Source organism: Leuresthes tenuis, unplaced genomic scaffold, assembly GCF_036924035.1.
Source record: "Leuresthes tenuis unplaced genomic scaffold, fLeuTen1.0.hap1 SCAF_14, whole genome shotgun sequence".
NCBI classification, from domain to species: Eukaryota; Metazoa; Chordata; class Actinopteri; order Atheriniformes; family Atherinopsidae; genus Leuresthes; species Leuresthes tenuis.
In genome coordinates, this window is record NW_027325368.1 from 18157118 (window position 1) to 18180670 (window position 23553).

At 38.3% G+C, this 23553-nt stretch overlaps 1 protein-coding gene across 1 annotated transcript in view; it reads left to right on the plus strand.

The window, feature by feature from the left end:
* The window catches only part of clstn2a (calsyntenin 2a), a 132788-nt gene extending 111843 nt beyond the window's left edge, over positions 1 to 20945 (plus strand). Inside the window, exons 10-18 of the mRNA XM_072364259.1 lie at positions 4913 to 5075; positions 11098 to 11264; positions 11505 to 11653; positions 16747 to 16952; positions 17126 to 17293; positions 17526 to 17671; positions 17852 to 17972; positions 18075 to 18265; positions 18423 to 20945. Of these exons, the coding sequence (XP_072220360.1) occupies positions 4913 to 5075; positions 11098 to 11264; positions 11505 to 11653; positions 16747 to 16952; positions 17126 to 17293; positions 17526 to 17671; positions 17852 to 17972; positions 18075 to 18265; positions 18423 to 18638 (1527 nt within the window). The 3' untranslated portion in view covers positions 18639 to 20945. The remainder of the gene's footprint in view (positions 1 to 4912; positions 5076 to 11097; positions 11265 to 11504; positions 11654 to 16746; positions 16953 to 17125; positions 17294 to 17525; positions 17672 to 17851; positions 17973 to 18074; positions 18266 to 18422) is intronic.
* The last annotated feature ends 2608 nt before the right edge of the window (positions 20946 to 23553 follow it).

Genomic DNA, 23553 nt, shown 5'->3' on the forward strand with positions numbered 1-23553 from the left:
TTAAACAAAGTGTTTGCTGTCCTGGATTCAGAGCCTAATGCTTTTTCTCTCTATATATATATTTATCTATAATGTTAGGGCTGTTAGCGCTGTCAATCGATTCAAATATTTAATCGCAATATATTGCATAATTGTCCGTAGTTAACTCATTATTAATCACACCATACATTAATGTTTTTAGATATTCTTATCAACATAGGTGCAGACAAATATGCTTGCTTTATGCAAATGCATGTTATATTTATTCTTGCAGCATTCCAAAACAAATCCTCTTGACAAATCCTGTCCACCACATTCTTCTGCGATCTCAAAAAAATATGCTGAAAGCTTCTCGAGGGAAACTCAAGCCCAACAAGCAACAGCAGAAGGACATATTGACCTGGATGTGAGATTCTTTCACATGTGTAACATTCATAGTTTAAGAAAATGATCTTGCCACAGCTAAAGTGGACAAGGCGTCTCCGTTGCTAACTACTCGGCGTGAGATGGAGTGGGGATCTGCATCAGCCATGAGTTTTGCCTGCAAGATATGTATTTAAGACTCTATGCCCTCCAGCGTTAACGCAGTTAACATTGACAGTGCCGACGTATAACTTTGGTCTTGTCGAGACAACCGTCTGGTAGGCTTTTGAAAATGAGCTCGCCATTCAGAAGACCATTTTCTTTATTCATTTTAGTTGCCATCCAGAAGATTAGCCCTAATCCCTAAAATACCCATTCTATTGGTAAATATATTGAAAGACAGAGTTAGAGACCAGTGTTGTAATTCTAACTCAGATGTTAGATTGGTATTATGTTTTGGTATTTTTTGGTTTTTTTTTTTTCAGCTGTAGAAATAGCTATCTTGTCATCATAATTATTGATTTTTGAAAAATAAGCACTGTGTCAGGGAGAAAGTCAACCACATTAACAGTGCAGATTACTGCATGGACATGTAACTTTGCTCTCTCCTGTACAGGCAGTAGGCTAAACGAAAAGGCTGTCAACTATCCATCCAAATCCTGAAAGTGAGATTATGAAATAAACCAGAATGTCCACACATATACTTGTGACCTTTTCCATGTAGAAACAATGACATGTTGTGTCCCAGAGACACAGTTTTTGGTAACAGTCAATATAAAATGTGCCATGAAAAAGAAATTGTCTTAAGAAAACTTGTAAAAGAGTATGTGCTTAGAGTCTTATCCTGGTCAAGTGGTATCTGTGATATTTTCTGTCAGAATGTCTCTCCTCCTCCTTATAGAGTGAAATTACATTCTAAATTGAACTTTGTCCCTCAAGATTTGTGTTTGCTCTCACACATTTTTCTTAAGTAAAGTGTGTGTCGACCTTAATGAGAAATTTAACAAAGTGAAAATCAATCTGAATGTTGTATGTTATCCTGCGGTGTTTCTCTGTGAATCTCAAATGAGCAGATTTTCCCCTCCATAGTGAACATAAATTGATCACCGTTGATTCAACCAGAGCCTTTACGGCAGATCAATTACAGACGCCGGGGCAATAATCAGAGGATGTATTTCTAATTAACATTTAAACTGCATTTATATCAACCACTGATTTCAATACCTTTTGAAGGAAGAATACTTTTTTATTAATTCTGCTTTGGGCCAATAGGTTTTGTTCTTCACAGTATGTTCACAGCTTGAGACCAAAAACACACATATGAAGTTTCTTTCTATTTTCTATTTTCTATACCTTCCTATTCTGTTCAGGGTTGCAAAATGTCCCAACATGCATTAAAGAGGAACTCCGGTATTTTTAAACCTAGACCTTATTTCTGGCATGAAATACGTTTATCTACTCACCAAGAACAGTTTGGTGAAAGTCGGTGTCCTTCGGAAGATGTTTAGATTACTCGAGATCGGCGTATATCCATATAACGGGAGAGAACAGGGCACTGACAATACAGCCTGTAAATAAGGCATTATCTGTCTTTATTTCACCAATAACCAGTAGACGAGTGTGTAGAAAGCCCTCTATAAACCCCCCGATAGCCACCAATAACAACAATACTGCAGCTATGAACTAACAGTGCAATAGTATTCGTTCATTTATTCATTCGTCTTATAGTATTGGTGAAATAAAGACAGATAATGCCTTATTTAGAGGCTGCATCGTTTATGCCCCGTTCACCCCGTTATATGCATCTCAAGGAATCTCAATATCTTCCGAAGGACGCCACTTGTTCTCGGTGAGTAGATGAACGTATTTCATGCCAGAAATAAGGTCTAGGTTTAAAAAATACCGGAGTTCCCCTTTAAGTACATCCTGGACAGGTCAGCAGTGAGTCACTGGCTGCATTTACATGCACAGCAATATTCCAACTACTCACTTATTCGAATAAAGATAATACTACTTGGAACATGCATGCTGTTGACAACATCTGTGTGTCTCAAAGATGGAGCAAAAACTCAGGTATGACATGCTGGTGCGACTTAGGTGTAAATTGTAAGTCATCTGGGGAGCGTAATTTTTATTTTTTCTATATGAAAGGTTGTTAAGGTCAAATATAGTGCTGTACTGTCTTTGCACAGTAAATGTAAAACCACTGTAAACATTGGATTGTAAATTCACTGTGAATATTAAACTCCAAATGAATGCTGTTTTTTCTCAGCAGTTTTGATGATAAATCCATATCAGTCACAGCTGTCTTTAGCTGTTTGATGTGGTTAATGTTTGCTAAATGCATGATAATCTTTCCCATTACAATTCCCCAACGCATGCCGACAAGCACGTTCTCGTGTCATGTTCATATCGCCCTGCATCCTGAGTGCAAACATCCAACTTGTGACTATGGCTTAAATGTATCATGTGCTTGTACTGCTTTACAGACCAAGCACAACACATGATTCAGATTATACTTATATACAACATATAGTGGGTTTAGGTTGTATTACATGAAAATACCGTAATTTAATTTTCTTGTGAATCTTAACTTTTCAACAAAAAAAGGCTTGCTGTCAGGCTCATCAACAACAAGCCCACTCCTGGTGTCCCAACAAAGACATCTTAAAACTTGGCTGAAAAAATCTAAAGCGGAATCAAATTTGAATAGACAAATATAATCTACACATATGTAAATGGGAGAGTCTGTGTCAATCTTTCTTAATATAATATAAGTTCTAAGATTTTCTAAGAATTTGTACCTGCTTTTCATTGTCAACTAAGCATTGATTCATAATATCCAGTCTCAGTAGTAGTATTTACCAAGTCTTTAAGCCTGGTGATTTAACTGCTTTTACAGAGATTCACATAAATCCTGGTAGCTGTGATCAATCTAGTCTAGTAGGAGGCTTTTGATACATGTGATGTTTTAGGTCTGTCCTCTAACAGACATGGAATGGGAGTCCATTAAGGAGTAATTCAGGACCTCTACAACTTTAACCCAGAATGGTTTCACTAGCATCCATTAATCCATCCATGGTCTATACCCACTTAATCCAGTTTAGGGCTGGAGCCTATCCTAGCTGTCATTGGGCGAGAGGTGGGGTACACCCTGGATAGGTTGCCAGTCCATCACAGGACCACATAGAGAGAAAGGAGACACACAACAATGCACGCTCACTCTCACTCCTATTGACAATTTAGGCCTTATGCAAACCCCACACAGAAAGACCGCAGCTGTTATTTGAACCTGGAACTATCTTGCTGTGAGGCGACGGTGCTAACCACCACACCACAAGGCTGTTTTTCTTTTTAAAAAGAGTGCTGTCAGAGTCTTCAGGTTCTGTTTTCCTGTGACAGATTTTTCTATATTTCCAAAACAAACAACAGGATTTTATTTAGATAGTGTGACATCTTCTACACTGCACATTTTGGTGTACATTGGGATCTACATGCCACATGTGATTAAGAATTTGATTTGTTTTGCTCTCCTGCCGAGACCATCTGTTCTTATGATTAAACGGGAGGCCGACAGATTAAGAGACTTAGTCTCAATACAGTTTGTGTCCTTCTGTTTTGTGATTTTTGTTTGTGTTCATCGACAAAGTCAAGAATGACACCGTACAGCTGAGATCCTAATATGTCCAATTATGTGAACACTTACAAGTCATAAATCTAATCCCATTATTACCTTTACTCCCTCACGTTCACACTTTTAAAATTTTCCAATATATTGGAGAAAAAAACTCTCTCTTTGTCAAGATCACTCAGGTTGTAGCTTAAATCTGTTGTCATAAAAAATGTGTTCATCACTGAAAATGCCGAATTCCCCAGTTCCACCTCTTCAAATATTTCATATTTATTTGACATCTTTAGGTTTTGAACTGTTGCATTTGTAGTCTGCACTCGCATCTTATAGAGAAAACTAACAGACTGATCTGCAGGTTAATTGACTGATGTAGATCTGAAGCCGTAGATATGTTTCTTGGCAGGTCATAGGGAATGCATGTGAGTACATCTGTGATTGGAAAGAGGACAACGAGAAGACATGTTGTGCCCTAACTCGTTCTGCGTATGATCAAAGGGAATTTGTGGTGATTGATAAAAGTATTCTACAGCTGTGATCGTCACTCTGTGTGTACTTTTAATGAACTGCTCAATACTTAGAAACTTCATTAGCTATCTAACGACATGGAACAAATGATCTGGGAAAGAAGTGAGATCTTTGATTCGCTTGCCTGTCTACCATTGACGGTAGACAGTTCAAGGATAGTCCTTTAATTTTGACTACATAACAGCAGACACAATCATTTTCATAGCAGCAGCCTATAAACATAATCCTTCATGGAAAAACATTCATAACCAAAGTACAACCACCTAAAAACACATGCAGTTGCCTGAGGAATGTATTTTGGAAGGTGCCCTATTTTTGGGTATGTGCAAATTGGGAACATTGGCATATTTAATTGCATAATTTGTGACACAAAATACTGTAGCCTAATAAAAGATTTTTCTCCCTGCTTTGCAGATCTGTGACAAGGAATGGCACTATTATGTAATCAACGTGGAATTTCCTGCAGTGACACTATTTGTGGATGGTGTGACCTATGAGCCCTACCTGGTAACGGATGACTGGCCAATCCATGCTTCAAAGATTGATACTCAGCTTACTGTGGGTGCCTGCTGGCAAGGTCAGTGTTTGTGTGTATTTGCTTGGCATTAAACAAGCTGAGATCTGACATGGTGCCACAAGCCGTGGAGGAGCAGGAGCTAGAGGGCCCAAATGCTGGATTACCAGGAGGAAGGCGAGGGCAGGCGATGTGGAAGAAGAAATGGCTTTATGGAAAAAATAAACTAAAATAGAACTAAGGAAATACAGAGGATCGAATTACATTGAGAGATAAAACAACCTACAATGATCTGACACTGAACAAAGAAAAAAACTGAAAGATAAAAACTGGGGAAGTAATAACAAACAAGGATCGAGTGTGGTAATCTACAAATTAAGACCTGGTGAGAAACAAGAATGGAAGTAAACTCAGTAGAATACATACAATACATTTTTATCTGACTTTAATCAGACACTTGTTTCATATGCAGCAGTCGTTTCATCACAAATTTATGGTGTTCGTTTAGTTGCTACACATAAATTTAGAAAAATCCGAGCGTTTCATATGAAAGCAAAGGAAACATTCCATTACTTCATTTAAAAAAACGGATGCAATTCAGCTGGTTTGGTGTCTGTATGGCTAAGAATAAAGGTATGAGAGAGGAAAAAAAGAAACCTTTTGTCTTTTCCAGGACAGACTGGTTTCTTTGCCATCATTTGTTGATAGTATATGTAGCCTGTATAAGTAAGCGTAGAATGATGTCAGAAATCAGTACATTTTCCAGAGTATGTTTTCTCCTTTATCTGCTTTTAGGTTTTGTGACAACTTGTCCCGTTAAGTATGTTGTGACAATGAATTACCAGAAAATTCAGACAATAACCAGACTGAGACTAGTAATTGGTTTATTTTTGTTTTTTTTTTCAAAATTCCAGACTAAATTAATTGGATAATCAGCAAACCATCATTATTATATAACTAACCCAACTCATATTTGGAATTTCAGTTCCAGCACAAATACATGCCAGGCCTGATGTGTATCGTGTGTCCATTGGTTCAGTCTGCAAAGGCCAGTAACACATGACAAAGCTTGTAGTATTCTTATTGAATCCTTTCGTGAGACCAGCTGTGGCTGTTTGAGAATGCCTCCAGGCAGATGAGACAGAAAGATACCTCTTACTAAGATTAAGAACTGTCTCAGATTTTTTTGTTTTAGTCGCCTTCTTCCCGTAAAGATCCCTCCAGAAACTGCAGGCATATCAATAAAAAGCTAAAGAGTTTTTTTTAGTATTTAACAGGGTCCAGTCCCAGAACAAACTATGTGAAGAACAAAGAAACAAATAAATAAGTACGGCAGCCAGAAGATACTGGAAATTACATTTGTATTTCAACCATCGAGAGGGTGAGAAAGCAGCAGATTCACTGTTAAAATGAATAAAGGGATTAAGATTTACTTCCCGTGGGCTGTGAGTGTTTCCTCTTTGAAGCCAAGTGGGTATCTACAAAAAATGTTGCATGTCGTTTCCAGCGGTCGGAAAACGAAAGCAAGTAGTGATTGCAGTGGAATAAATGCTTACATGTTTAATCTTGAATAATTACACAAGAGTGCTTCGTAGTGCAGAATGAGACAGTAAAGATTTGTTCAGCAGCTTCCCTAAATCACATACACAACACTGGTGAGCATCATCCAATGCTTCAATCCTGATGGAATTTTGGTTGCTTTTGAATATTCTTTCATCCTGTGCCTGATTGCAATTTTCTTTTTGTTGTCATCATTTTCTTCCTTGCTTCGTACAGCCCTCTCATGCTGCCTCTTTCTATGAATCTCTGATTGTGAGAGAAAGCCTTGAAGGAAGGATTAGCAAGAGTGAATGGAGGACAAGTTTGCCAGCTATTACATCCCAATAAAGCCGCTTTAAGCTTCACTAAGCCGCAACTGATAACTTTTCAGGCCATTAGCAAGCAATATTGCCTTACAGATTCTCTCATTTCTCCATCCCCTTTTCCTTACAATCAACAACATAATGATGAAACGTGGAATAAAAGGCATTCAGACTGTACTCTCCCTGCCCTGAGAGCAAAAAGAAGTCGTGTGTTGTTGCCTCGTAAGGTTAACAAGAAAATGTCATGGCTGTTATTGGCTTGAAGCTGTTTTCTGTAGCAATGAGCTTTTTATGAGCTTTTTATGTTTGAATAGCAAATGCATGTTTGTCGTGTCATTTAATTAGCTGAAGCACAGTGGGTGTGAACTTGTAAAGCCACCCTCATAGTGTTCAGATTATTAAGTAAAGAAGCCAAGGCACATGGTGGGTATAAAAAGAGTGTGTGTGTGTGTTGGGGGGTGGGGGTTTCATGTAGGAAATAAAAGGCATCCATCAAAATAAAGAAGCAAAATGTGCTACTCTTTAAGTTACTGCAGCTCAGAGATAAAAAATAAAAATAAAAAAGAGCAATAAGTGCCTTGCTGAAAGCATCAAGAACTTAAATAACTGCCTCTTCATTAGAGTCTCAAGCAATTTATTCGGTGAAAAGATGATTATTAAGAGGATTACTATGATTATAGATTGTCACTTGTACTGTATAACTATGTTTAAAATGTCTGCTTCTGTTGTTTGAGCTATGTTGTCTAATAATACTCAGAGTTTTAGAAAACTTTTATGATGCCTCAGTAAAACTGACCTCTGACCTTTGTGGATGTAGAATGACACTACTTCATCATTTAGTTCTACCAGGCATAAAATGTGGAATTTTGCCTTGGTGTAATTCAAGTATGAATTCTTGTGTTATTGTCAAAACTGTACTTAGTGTTGTCACGGTTTCATGTGACCTTTTAATTATGAAAATCTAATCAGTGTGGTGGACGTTTGTGCCATTTGAAATGATATTTCCTCAAGGCATTCCAATGTATCACATGTAGAGAACAAGACCAAAAATGATTTCACAGTGGTCTTTAACTTAAGACCTTTAAGATCCAATCAGGCCATCTTGAGTCAAAGTGAACGCTTAGAAGAAGTTCCCATAAAGCACTCCCTCTAGGAACATATTGACCTATGGTGAGGCATAACGGTATATTTTCAAATCATTATTTAATGTATTTTCCCAAGATTTTTATTGATTTATTGTGTGGCTAACATGCAGCAGCTACTGACAGTACTGAAGACAACTGTGCAGTTTGCGAGAAGAACTTTAATGGGAACAGAAATAAAATTCCTTGTGAGACTGAAAAGAAATCTGCCATTCTTGATATGTGAAGGAGTTATCGAATGCTTTTACAAATAAAGGGGAAAAAAAATTCAAGTGTATGTCTACTGCATGATAATGAAAGGAAACCACAATGGAAGGCACAAGGTTTTTATCCTTTAGCGAAAGAATTAAACTACGAACTATCAAAGAGCACATTTGCAATGTTATACAACATGTCTCTTTTCATATCTCATTTCTGAAAAGCTTTCTAACTTAGACCTGGGGAGGGATTTTTTAATTTTTTTTTCTGTTCTTCAGATCAAAAATGTAATATTTAATATAATGTTTATTCGTGGATTCGCTTTTGCAGAGAGATGGTTTACAGAATGATATTTTTGTTGGCACATTTATATATAAGATATGCCACGCAACACAGGTATTCTTCAGCCTCTGCTATTATGTAATTGGCAGATTCATTTGCTTATAGATTAGCAGTGTGAAGCTATAAACCTATAAGTGGGTGTCTAGACACAGGTAATCCTGTTGGCACCTACACATTAAACCACAAAGAACTTGTCTTGATTAAAACCTTTCAACCCAAACCCTGTTTGTGAGAGATCGAGGGGTAAGAGAAGAAAAATGGTGAATATATCTTCATTAGTTAAGAGAAAGGGAGATGATGGGCAAGAATGTTAGAACTGTTAGTTCCTCTGCTCCGACTTACACCAACTCTTCATCTCAAATGTGCATTGCTCACCTTGTCTGAATAGAGGGAGTGTTCTATTTGCTCACCACACCATTTCAATAACATAAACAATTCAGATTTTTATGTCAGTTAATTTAAAAGTCTTCTACATTTTTTGACTCTGACCAATTTCTAAAAGACTTGTCTAATGTGAAACACATCCAGTATTTCACTGTTCATTTACCAATAAACTACAACAAATTGCTTTTCCATAAGTTTATATTCAGTGGATATTATCTAGATGGGAAATACACATCATACTAAAACAATTAGAGTGTTTTATGATGGCACCCTCATAAGTTTAGCTGCATTTTCTTTAGTCAAAAATCACCATAAAGGAAATCTGAGGAACAGAACCCAAATGAAAGACAGTACATACTCCTGTATTGTTGCCCTCGACTGAGCTGAGAGCGAAGATGCCTCCAGCTAAAGATTAGCTGGCTCATAATAACATCTGCAGTTTCTGTACCCCGAGCTGTTCTGTACAGAACAATCTGGCGCCGGGAGAACCTCATGTCATGTTTTCACGACACTTGGAAAATGTAATTTATGCAGAATGTCTTAAACATTTTTTCACACAGTCCACAGAGTTTTGGCGCCTGACTCACTTGACTCATAACTCGATTTCATACCTGGGTATATATACTGGGACAAGGACAATGGTGCAATTGAAGAGCCTCTGTGCATTAAACCATACTTGGTGTTGAGTGAGGCTATAGCCTTCAACGACGTAAGTGCTGACTTTGAGTTTAGCAGGGCTGAGGAGAGAAAAAATAAATCAAAGAGTTTCCATAGTACTTTTTATTCTGTCATTGTATGGATTGAGCTTGTATTTTGTTCTTGTTGCCCTCTTTTACTCAACTGATGGCAGCTGGAATAAGTTCCATCCCCTGTGACAATGAATTAGAAAATGGATGACAATGAAAAATGGATTGATCTTAATCCAATAAATTATATGTCTCCTTTTAGGCTGATCAATGAGATAAAGTAAATCAGTTTACTTTTATTAGATTATTGAATATTAAAGTGAATCATTTAGAATTCTTAATCTTATTCTACTCCACATTACCTCCCCTTACCTCACCTTACATACTTACCGTAACGTACCGTCAGTAACAATACAAAACTCTGTTCCTTATCTAGATCTAGATTAAGCACATGTAAAATAGATGTATACTTTATGTATCCATTTCAAAATGATTTGTCAGTGCCTATAATATTCATCTTGATACTTTATTGTAGCATCTACTGTATGTGTTCTAACTAAATAGTTCTAACCAAAGATCTAAAAATAACGATCTGATTTTCAGGCGCTCTCTCTGATCTGCAGTGAGGTACAACATGTCTTCTACTGAATGATGTACAATTATAATCTGAGCTACATAACTACTGTATATGCACTAGCCTATTCTTAGGAGAGTTGTCACCCTTTCCTTCAATTTCTCAAATTATAAAACTTGACTGACCTGAAAAACTCACGCTGAGAGAATTTAATTTATATGGACTAGACCTGAAAAACGTACCACAACTGTACGAAAAGACAGAGCTAATGTGCCCTACGGGGAAATATGGTCCTCTGTATGGGCTGTGGAACCCCCTTCCCGAGAGATATGTCTTTTTCCAATAGAGTTTGCACTTTCTTTTCATGAATTCATGTATTCATCTCTGGCTGTGGCAGTGGTACAATGTTGCAGGTCAACCATACTCTACCACCTGCCAAACTCATGAATCAAATTCAGTGTAAATCTGACAGAAGGTCTCACATCAACTGTACTGAAAGAAAATAAAAATGTACATAGTAGTAGTTTCAGTATTACAGACTGTAATCTATCCCCAACCTCAAGTATGAAACGACAGTGCCATTGTTAACGTAATTAAGTTACCGTCGTTGCATTTTAGCTCTAATGTCAGTTGTTTCAGGTATTTACTGAGACAACAATCCCAGTTCCTCATAGTGACCTATCTCTTTCTATTTGTTATCTCACAGAAAGGAATTTCAGCAAATGATTTTCCTTGGAAACATGTTTTTTTAACCTTCTTGCCTCTTGCCTACCTTTCTATCAAATTGCCTTTTTTTTTTGCAGCACTTTCTTCTTTACCCGCTTGCCACCTCTGTGCCTGACTGTCTCCTTTTTCTCTTTCTCTCTTCTTCACCCTGCGTCTTCTTTTTCTCTCTAGGTGGTGAGGTAGCCACCCCGAGGTTCACTCAGTTTTTCCATGGCAGCCTTTCAGGTCTGACAATCAGACCAGGCCTCATTGAGACCCAGAAGGTTATCTCTTGTTTGCAGGCCTGCAAAGAAGGCCTTGATATCAACTCCCTTGAAAGTCTGGCAAAGGATATAAAGGTGTGTGGAAAAGATTGAGACATAGTTACAATTCCAAATTCTCCATAGCCTTCATTGATGGTATAATAACAATTTATCACCCTTGCATTATTGTAAAAAGAAAAGTAATATGTTTTCACTTTTTAAGCAGTGAAGGCTAATGTTTTTTATTTAACATTATCTCAACTGTTTGCGGTATTATTGTAAAGTTTTCTTCGTGAACGTCTGTATTTTTGTGTGTGTGTGTGTGTGTGTGTCCAGTTTCATTTTAATCCAGCCCAGTCAGTGCTGGTGGTGGAAGGAGAGGATGTAGACAGCATCAACACAGCCATGACAAAGGTATCCTACATAAACTCTCGCCAGTTCCCCACGCCAGGCCTCAGACGGCTACACATCACCACTGCAGTACAGTGAGTAGTTGGTGGATGCATTTTTTATTTGTTGTGTGTAAGACGAGGCAAGACTTTCAGTTTCTAAGGAGAACTTATGGTTTTGGCCTCATGTCTATAAAAGGTCTGCAAAGTCAACAAATTTTAGATACGAAAATGTCTAAAACATCTCATTTAAACTTTTGTTGTTTCTTTACTTGTATACATCACTACAAAACACATTTACTTAAAGTCTGCTTCACTGCCTCAAACAACTAATAATCTGATGCTCGGTTCTCAGAGCAAACCAGGTCTTTTTGAGTAGGAGCCAGTACAGGGCCCATGCCATGTTTTTCCATATTTTCTGGCTTATCTGGAGTGTTAACAGTGTATTGTCACCTTAAATGTAACCTACATCTAAAAAAGGGGGCTGACAGATGTTATTTATATGTAGAAAGAACTTGTTTTATCCAGAAGTCTTGAACTCTTGTTCACAATACATTTTGTTTCCACAATCTAGCCACTACCACATCATAGTTTCTGGATTTTCTTGTATCGTCAAATTCTGCAGGCAGCATGTCCCATCTAGAACGTGCAGGCTATCCACAGCTGCCATTCTAAAAGTGGAACTGGTGATCCATCACTATCTCTCTGAGCACAACACTTTGTTTTCGAGGCGTCCTGAAGAAAATGTGTTTCTCGTTGACCTTTTTCAGCTCTCCTAAAGACTGAGTGATCTTGAATCAGTGGAATCAGTTTGTTTTCCCTTGCCAGCATCACAGTCAGGAGAAGGTTTGAATTTTTTTTCTTACAAACTGAAGACTGAAGCTAAAAGCAAGAGTCTGAACATCTAGCGGTGAGGGAAACTGTTGTGTTACGTTGGCAGTAGTCATATGAAGGATGTCAGTACAAACATCATGGGCACACTAAGTAAAAAGGTAGCTATGGAGGCTAATGGAACTTTGTCTTAATACATTTGTACATAGAGCAACCAAAAGTATCAATTTGTTGCTTCAACAGCTGTTCAGAAATACACAATTGCTCACACAAACAACCACGGATTGCATTTAACCACCTCACACACTCTTCACGTCTTGTGTACCAAAAAAAGCCATTAAAACTTGGCCTCCAGTGTGTAATCATCACTACCTTTTCTAGATCTTGGCAGCAGATGTTTCTGCCTCAGTTGTACCACCTTTGAACCTATTAACATAGGAGTTAATGGAAAAATATATTGTGAGGACTGAAAGATGACATAAATTTTGCTTTCATTTTTATTATGGCGGCTCGTCGTGCCGCTCACCTTCGATCCTAGCTCAAAGATGTTTGAATGGATGTGATGTGTTGTCATTCTTGAAAACGTATCATATTCAAAGGGTGTCTTTTGTTTACGAGTTTTAACTTACTGACTGGTGTAACACCGAGTAGCGCATGTTAATGAGTCACCAACATCTTCTCCTCCGCCCCATCAGCAAGCCTCCAGGAATTCAAGCAAAACACAGAAGACACTTCCCCCAGATCCTCTCCTTCTCAGGAGGAGGCATCCTCAGAGAGAAAGCTTTCCCTTTGATATTTTTAACAAGTTTGAGATATGATGGGTGCTGAGCTAATCTAAAGGATTAAAATTAAGAATTAAATGACTGGAAATTACCATGCCATGTCCACTTTAAAGAGCTTTTTGTATCAGACAGACGGTGACAAGAGGTGTTGCAACAATTCGTACTTTTAAGATTTTTGTTCCAGCATTAAAGTATTTAAACTCGTTTCATTTGGACCCCAAAATGAAATAATCATAATATTTGACATACAGCTTTACATTAATTAAATCAACTCCTTTGCATCTGCCTTGTTCTCATGCATGGAGCAGTTTGTTGGTACAGCTTGCATCTTGTTCGGGTCACTTTCAAAAATTTGTCTTGTCTTTGTTTACCATATGATCTTTTTTTTATTGCTTGATATGTTCTATTCCTGTCACAATTATATCACATTCAGAGACACTGAAATTTCCACATAAAATTAACCAGCCACTCAAATGAGAAGTTGTATGGAACTGCTTTATTTTATAACATTGAAGGTTGTCACCATAAATATGGTGTAAAACTCTGAACTCAGGCTCACAGTTACCTATGTTTTTGTAGACTGCATTATCTAACCCCTCCAATAATAGTTTCATACAAACAGTTTCATGCAAACACTCATTTTGATCACATTGATTTTTGTGCATTATTGCCTATGTTTTAATGAATAAACCACTTATATAATAAAACCCACAGAAATACATGAATATCAGCCTGTGAGTCAAATGAGTCTGTGGTCATTATCTTTGCTTGTGCCGTTATCTCCTTATTTAGTAAGATTCAGTGCAAATTGCTTCTGCAGTTTTCAATTAAACAGGCTCCTCAGTAGTTAGGAAGATCGGATATTTGTGTGTATCAGCCTGCATTCTCTAATATTAGATGATTCTGTATCTCCTTTGCTTCTTCATTAGATGGGTTATGGAGTAAATGCTGGGATCTGATTCGTGTGAAGAACAGCTGCACTTTTAATGTGTTATGGAGTTCTTTGTTGCTTGCTTTCCTCCTCTGTTGCATGTGTTATAGGAGCAAGGCATTGCTGAAAGTAGGGTGACACTTAAAGGTACACAAATATGTGCTAAGTTGCGTGGGAAAAAATTAGGAGCGACTGATGAACTCGCTGATTAACCAGTCCTTTAAGATTAACTCATAACCCATTTTTTTTGGAAACAACTGATTAGTGGATGGTCAGCTGATTATGACTGCTCTCAATTTTTTGCAAACCTTTTCTCCGAGCATGCATGCTGGTGGTAGCCAACTTGGTCCCATGAGGAAGTAGCATGAGGGTAGCAACAAATTGCTCACAGACTGTATAAATGGTGTTGTCACTCAACTAACCTCTGTGAAACTGCTCTGATTTTCCTCTTCCTTGTTGATGAGACCCATCACTTCTTTGACCCTGAGAAGAACAGAAAAGATAGAGATAGTTGTGGGATCATTCACTGAACAACATAAAAACCTTGGTTTGCTACCGCATACCTTACACCTTAGTTGACTTGAGCTAATACAAGCTGAGTTTGTAACATTCTTTGTGTCTTTATTTCTAGTTTTACAGAAATTTATATTAGAGATGCCGACATCATTATCTGAAAAATTGATTAATACAAGATGACTCTGAGTCTGTTCTCTGCTCAGTTCCTCTATGACTACGGTCATCTATTCATTGCTGGCTAGTTACCCTTTTTTGGAGGATTAATTAACATTCACTTATTAATAAAACTGGGTTCATCATTAAGTACTGGTAAATCATCAGTTAGTTCCTCATTCATTCCACCTTTGTTCCCTGGTAACTAAACAAAATTTAGTGTACCTTCAGTATAATTGCATGTAGAAAAATAGAGTTTGTGCTTTTATTGCAGATAAAGCTAAGATTCTTTCTTATCTTTCTTATCTTGATGCACCTGATTTGCAGATATTCAGACTGATGTATTGTAACTATCTGCAGAAGATTAAAGTTAAATGATGCATACATAATACATAGTTTGGTTAAATCAAAGTGTGAAAAGAAGTGTGCCAGATGTATTGTGTCTGCCTTTGTCTTAAAGCCATAAGACTCTCAGTGAGACGGCAAAGGATGGATCATTAGTTTTAAAACTAGTAGACCACTAAACTAAGCAGGTGTTCAATTGGGAAATTATGCATTGTGGTGATTGCAAAGACCATATCACTTAAACGTACTTGTCCTTGCTTTTGTTCTATATTTGTTCTCTTATCTTCTCTGTCTGTTTTTTTCTGTCTGCATCTGGACCTGATTTGACTTGATTGAATTGACTTTGGTCACTGGCATGGTGACGAGGTCAGCCTCTCAGGCCGCCTCGCTTTCCAGCACTTACAGCAAGAAAACTTCCTCCCTGTCCAACCTATAAAGACAAACAACCTTTTTCACCAAACTTAAAACAGTTGGTTATTGCATGAGATGTTTTGTTTTCCCTTTGCTTTTCTTACTAGTTTGAAGATAAGGATTTTTTGGGGGGAAAAGGCTGTCTCAATGTTTTTTTTGGTCTATCCAAAAAATACTGGGTCTATCCAGCGTTTGTTTGGTTGTTTGATCTGATTTGACTGATCTTATTAAATCAGAGCAAACTTTAAAGGCATTGTAAACAAAAAATGTCTTTGAAAAGCAACATATAGACCAAAGAAATGCCTCTCAGTCATGTGTATGGTGGAGTATTCCTCTGCAGAGATACCACTTTTGTTGGTATTTCCCTTGTTTCTTCTTAGTTTGTGAGAATTTATTTACCTGCAGCCTCTATGCAGAGGGTTCGCAGACACCAGCCAATGATAGCGTGTGGGTGTCAGTCAGCTCAAATCACCCTCAGACACACTCATTCATGCTTCATCAGAGGAACATTGCCTTTCACGTAAATCCCATCAGGGTCGTGTGGTGATCTGGACATGTTTATCTGTGATTTAAATCATAACCACTTTGACACAGGAGGAGTTTGATTTCTCTGATTTATTGCTTCGCTTTGTGACTGTCTGCAGTCCATCTACAGATACTTCCTTCAGGTGTTATGGAGCATTCAGTGGCAATTGGAGCTCAGAATCTGTCCTCTCTGACTAGTAAAGAATAAAAGAAAGAATCCAGATTCTTTTGGATATAGAGAACACAGCTTAGAATATTTTCTTTTTTCTTACTTTCTGTCTCAAGGTTGAAAATGACATTATTAAAGTAATAATATGACACAACACTTGCTAAGTCCATGAAATGCAGTATTTCGCTACACCAAAGGGGAGGAAGGGTATTAGTTTGAAGTGCATTGTTTACGGACAATAACCATTCAGAACGTGTTTAACCATGATGTTTACCCATTCGTTATTATATAATCTTAAAAAAAAAAAAAAATTGATTCAAGTCTATCAGCATCTATAATATATGCTTTACTGAGCAATACAGTACCTTTCTCTCTAGAATGTAATTTTTCTCCAGAACTTTTTATTTATGTGTAACAAACAAAATTCCAGTATGAATACAGCTGGACCTAATAAGACAGCACTGAGGCTGTCGAGATACTCCTGTCCCCTCCTGTAATGTCTCCTCTCTTTGTCTGTGTGTGTCAGGTGTTTTGGAGAGGACACGTGTCTCTTAATCCCAGACGTCAAGGCAGTGGTTATGGTGCTGCCCCCCAGTGAACCCAAAATCACCATTACAGGATCTAATCAACTGGTTAGGCCTGCCAGTGACCTCCGCAGCCCGTTAGGTGTGGCGCCCTTCAAAGAGCTTCGCATCACCAGCACAGTGATGAAGGGTGACAGTTTTGGCAGATGTGAGTGGCAAGATCACACTGGGCTTCTGTCCAAGCTCTTTGGTCATCCCAGCTATTTGATGTCGTTTAAGATTTTTATTTGTAAAGCAGACATTTTGTGCCACTTTTTGTTTTAGTATGTTATCATCCCAAACTCTTTTGCATGTGTGTCATTTTTTTGTCTGTGTGTACAGTCCACAGGCCTGGTGTGATGGAGGTCATGCACAACCTGGATTACTGTGATGTGCTGGTAATTGGGGAGGAACTCAATCCTGAGAAAGAGAGTCTGGAGCTCCATCACGGTGCTCTGTTAGGGAAACACCTTGATGCTACAAACTCCACCTCTGGAATATCTATCTATGGTAGGCGTATACTGACAAGAGCACAGTCGTGTGCCACCACTGCTTCTTAATGCTCACGCTGTAGCCACCAGATCTGGTGGATCTGTAACAATAGCTCGCCTTTAATCAGTAAATGCATGGAGATTCATTTTCTGTACAACAATTAAGGTTTTAGAAATCATTCTCACTCAGATTTTGAAGGTTTATTTGCAGCTCTTATGTGCAGTAATGTAACCTGTGTTACTGTTACTAGGTGTGGACTCCATGGTCCACTATGAGCAGGCACTGAGACAGTTGCGCTACAGGAATTGGCGACCTGCCACTTTGACTGAGAGAAGGTTCAGACTCACCTGCTCTGAACTCAACGGGCGTTATACCAGTAATGAGTTCAATTTGGAGGTTTGCTTGAGATTTTATCTAAGCACTGTCACCTGTGTGGATTTCTTGATTATTTTGTGAAATGATGTATTTAAATTGTGACATCAATAATTCTCCAGGATGAGTTTATCACAGTAGTATTTGCTACTTTATTTTCTCACAAATGTGACTTGCACTGTCTTTCTGCCTCTCCTGTGATAGGTCAGTGTTCTTCACCACAGTCAGCCTGTGGAGCATGTCAACCATATGGCTGTCCAGCCCCAGTACATGAGGCCTGTCCATCACCCACTCATGATCCATACTTTCAACTCGCACATGTCAGGTAAGCCACAAATGGAGCTGAGAAGTATTATTCTGTAAAAATTTGGTGCTTGGTGATACTTGACACGTGAAAGCAAAGATTGCCACCTCTCATCTTGTCCAGGAGCAGCACCCCCCGCAGCAACAGTAGTTATTGTGGTTTGTATCGCCGCCCTGGTGGTGATCGTGGTGATCGGAATCTACAGGATCCACGCCACACATCAGGAAGGGTTCAGAGACGAGGAGGATGAAGTCAAAGATTCAGAGGTGGAGTGGGAGAACTCTACACTCAACATCACTGTAAACCCTATGGAGGTAACCCTGAACGTTGGGCTTGTGACAGTTTTGTGACACTTTGTGACACTTTTAATGTTTTTCAGTATGTGTAAAATTTTTAATATGATGACTGGACCACGCATGTGTCACTCACAACCCACTGTGACTGGATTTGGGATCTGTGTTTGTTTTATAGGACATAAGAGGACCCCAGGCACTGGAAGAGACTGTACAAGAAGAAGAAAATGAGGAGGAGGAAGATGAAGAAGATGTTGAGCTGGTGGGAGGCGTGACAATTGCTGAGTCAGACAACAGTGATGAAGAGGACGAGGAGGACGAAGGGAGAAAAGAGGCTAATGGGAGGAAGCAGAGGGGAAAATCTGTGTGGGACAGTTCCTCTGTAACTTACTGATCACACACAAAAAATAAATATATATTAACACACACAAAAACATACAATTTCTGATAAAATAATTTACAATCTGTTGCTGGAAAATACACTGAATCCTTCCAAGTTGTCATTTTAAATGAAACATCGCTCTCTGCTGGACAAAATCAAACATGCAGCATGACTGGATCAGCCACAGTCCCACAGTGCTGGAAAACATTGTCAGTGTGTACATTATTATTCACATCACACTCAAAGAGGCAGAGCATTTTTAGATATATGAAACGAGCACAGTCGTCTCATTATGTATGTGTGCTGACTTGTCTGGAGTTTTGCTGGCCCCAAAATCTGAAACAACCATAAAACACATATTTTATCCCAACATTTACTACACGTGTCCTCAGATTGCTTTTGTATTTATTTTCTTGGCAGACTGTCTGCAAGATGTTGAGTTATTAACAGTAAAATGTATTCATACATGTATCCAGTAATTATTGTATCCTGAGCCATTCTAGATATGACTCCTATGATCTAAATAGTAGGTGTGGCATAGCTGTGCCGGTGTTTATCCTCTGCTGTTGCTTTCTACTGCAGTCAGACACCTTCCTGTCATCTGTGTCATCAGTGCTGAGTTTTTCCATGCAAAGTGCTGTGGCTCTGTGTGACAATATGATCTCTCACCGTAAGCAGTCCTCATTCGTCCTGAGTTCCATCCAACACAAAGAAGAAAGACTAGCTAATTTACAGTTTAAGTCCTTACTTTTCCATCTACTTAAAGGCCCATTTAGAAAGCTGGTTGTTATTAAAATATTCAAACAAAAGAGCCAATGGCTTTTGAAAGCTTGTTTGTATTCATCCATCACTGTACCGTGTCTGTCGGTGGTCCATGGCCTAATGGAGGCTTTGATGTTTAGTGGTAGGTCACTTAATTTCGATCCTTTGCAAACCTCTAAACCACTTTCATTACTTTGATCAGAACATGAAATGATACAGAGATGATACTGTTTGCTGCTGGGGGGGGGGGGGGGGGGCTTCTACTTTCCTTTTATCATCTAATGTGAGTAGTTATGGGAAAGATTTTACACCTTTTTTTTATTCTGTAGTTAATTTTATTCAGTTTAACAATTTGTCTGTTTCCTGTTTGCATATCATCAACTAGTCATGTGACCAAGGAATGGGCTATTGTTAAGTCAATGAGTGAGAGGCAACCTGTCTGAATCGCTTTTCCTTTTCTAAATCACCATTGCAGTCACTCTGTCATCACTGATTACCTCATTAAAATCTCATTCAGTCTTTGGTTGTGGGCATATATGTACAAGCCCACTAGGTTTTCAGCCAGTCACACTTTATATCTCTCACTGACTTTACCAGGCTGAGCTGACGAGGGCAGCAATATGTCTGACGGGTAGAAAAACGAAAATAAATCTTTTGTGCAGAGAACTAAGGCTGGGTGTATAGATGCTGTTGAAGAGTTTTCCACATTGTTAATGTGAACATTTTCTGTTGTTGTCTACTGTACCTTACAGGTTTCTGTGCTCGCTCGCAGTTCATCTGTAGCCATGCTTTCTTTTCTGTTTAGCGTGGTATGTCAGAAGTGTGTGAGTGAATCAAGTTTGAAAGACAGATTTTCAGTTAGAAAATTTCCCATGTAGGAGAAAAGACAACCCACAGTGTACATTGTGTAGCTGTTTCTTTTTTCTTTGTTTGCTTTTACTCAGTAGGAGGACTACATATGACAGCTATTCTCTTCTTTCATATTTGTAAAAAGTGTCACTTTAAACCCGTGTAAAGACCCACAGAGAACCTTTAGTGTCAGACTTATTAGTCGTTTTGGTGTTGTCACGTCTACATTCCTGTCTTCTCTGTCACAGCTACAATGAAAATCAGAGACCTTACATATTAATTGCAGCCATTTTGTCACAGAATAAAGTTCCAGTGAGTATGAAGTAATGAAACCCCTAAACTATGGTGGCTGTAAAAAAAACAACAACAACCTTTTACCTGTGCTGTGCTTCATGTCCTCCCTCTGACCAGTCTAGCAGACACGTCTCACCTCCACCTACCCTCCCTCTGTTCACCTTTAAAGCACCTGTGATTGTGATGTCATCATTGTGAAACAACTGCCTTGTTTCCTTTGGCCTCTCTTGTCATGCTTCTGGAAATTAAAGAGAAATAAAGATTCTTTTACATATAAAAGTAAACCTTGTAAAAACGTTCAAGACGGTTATTTTATATATGTTTCTTTTTCTTTTTTGTAAACAAAATAGTTGGGATTTCTCTCTCTCTAGTGGTCATCCCACTGCTTTCTGTATATTGACCAATAAAGAAATGTTTTAGACTCTACACAGCTGTACTTCGTGTTTCTGCATTGCAAGACTCATAAATTACTCAATAATCTGTCATTGTAGTTGTTGGCAAGCTGCCTGAATTCATCACATCTTGCTGCCACCCCTGAGGTGTTTCATTTGTTTCTGTGATGAGTTGACACTGATAGAGGGGGGGCATTGTTCATATAACCCACTGGATCTCTTCAAATATTTCTGGCCAAGTAAGAGCCTAATTTATCATTATTCAAAGCCATTTTTCCAACATATTTTGTGGTTATCTCTCTGAGTTTTGCATTCTTTCTGTGAGAAAGGCCTCTAAAGGTATCGTTCATCTGAAGGTCAGACTTTCTTTTTTGGATTTATTCCCCTATGTCTTGTCTTTTTTGCAGGATATTAGATAGCTTTCTCTCTTCTGGTCTCTCTTCTGGCCTTCTGGCAACATGGTATAAGAAAAGGTCTTCATTTTAGATATTGAATAGTTTTGTAAGGCATTGATTGTATTAGAAAGCGCACACAGCACAAGGTCTGGTGATGATTTGTGTTGAATACAGTCTGAGAGTAAATGGCAAACAAAAACTGGAGAGAAAAACATGAGGACATGTATATAACGTCCTGAGAGCAACGGCAAACAGATGACAAGACAAAGAATGAAGATGCTCTGGGAGGGAGTAACCAGAGAGAACCCACGCATACGCGGGGAGAACATGCAAAGAAAGAAAGAAAGGCCCCAGCCAGGATTCAAACCAGGAACCCTCTTGGTGTGAGGGGAATGGTGTGAGTGCTAACCATGTGCCGTAAAAAGATATGGTGAAATGTATCATTTCATTAGATTTTAGGAGACAAGGTTCAACATACTGTAGCTGCTGACTTCAGGTCACAGATGTAAAACATTACTGCACTCTGCTGGTGGACAATTTTAACACATCTTCAATGAAGGCACACTGAGAAATCACTATAGCAAACCCAGAGAAAAACTCCACAATAAAAAAAAAACTTGTGTGTATCATTTGGATACTAATAGCTATACCTTTTGTGACATACAAAATCTTTATAAAACATGATAAATACAATATTTCTGTAATTCAAACTTGTTAATCTGGGAGCAAGATTAGCTAGTTTTGCAATGTTGTGGAAACTTAAAATCACATTAATGTGAAAAACATTCAGCAAATTAAACAAACCAACAGTGACAAATAAAAAAAAATACTGACGCTCTGGAGATGATTTTCTACCACAGAAACTTTCACCAAGAAGAAGAAATAATAGAGAAGGAAGATTACCTCTGATTTCTTCACCAAAACCTCAAATCATCTGCAACACAATGGAAACTTGAACTCAGTTTGGTGACCTCAGTTCTGTCAAAAATATGGGAACTTTGATGTAAAAGTCAGATGCTTATCAGGAAACCGAAACAGATGATCTGAAATCTATCAGTTCTGCTATGAAAAGCAGTGGTCAAATATCAAACCACAATTCAGTTGGAAGCTTGTTGACAGCAACCAAAAGTGAAACCTCTGACCAGAACTGTATAATGTAAACACGAGCGACTGATTCAGCAGTGTTGGACCAACGATGGTTCGACCCTCCGTGAACACATGCAACACTAAACAATGTTTACCTGTAGTGATTAACACTTTCGCAAACTTTATAGGGAAACTAAATTTTCAGTCCTGAAAAGAAATCAATGGCTTTTAACTGACTGACCTTCATTTGAGTTAATCTATGAGATGTTGGAGTCTCCAGTAGATAAGGGGTTATTGCTCTGCTCCTGCTTTCCCTTTGCAATACCGCTGAGTGTTCATTTCTGTTCTCACTGGATCACTGAGGATTGAGAAATATAATCGGCTAATTAGTAGCTTAATGCGCCTTTTTAAACTGATGAGCACCACATGTTCAATAATGCTGAAGCGGACCTCAGAGAGACAAGAAATACAGTCAATAACAACTGACTTTGTTCAGGCTTTGAGCGATTATTCTTTTGGTTGTATATTCTGTGCTTTCTTTTAGAATCATTTGATCATTCAGCTGAATACAGACTTTTTTTTCAGCAGCGTCTTTCATTCTAAGGATTTAACTAACCGAGGGACTAAATGTGCCATTGAATATTAACAATCATTACCACATGTTTATCTCTGATGGATGAAGTCATGGATGCAACTCATGCTGGAAAGGAAAATGGGGGGGGGGAGTAAACCAAGTGCACCTACTGAAATATACTAAGATGATAAACAGTGGGGTTTAACAGACGGAAACACAGCTATTGCTATTCAAACGGATTATTTGTGAAACCATTTCATGGTAGCATTGCCTCTTTCATCAAGGCAGACTGAGAAGATTCCAGCCCAGCCTGGCTTTTTCATTTGGTTACACATCATTTGTTTTGCTGGTGATCAGTTCTGTTGATGCCAGTGAAAGATTTGAAAGAACATTTTTCAGCTGCATGATTAAAGTTTAAACACACTAAATGGATTGTGTATTTAATATTTAGTGTGTGTGTGTTTTCATATCTCCTTGGCTGGCAAATGACATGACTTCTATCAAATATGCAACACAGGCTTTCTAGCGTTTCCCTTGTTGATGATCAGTCATATAAACAATACATACATGTCTGC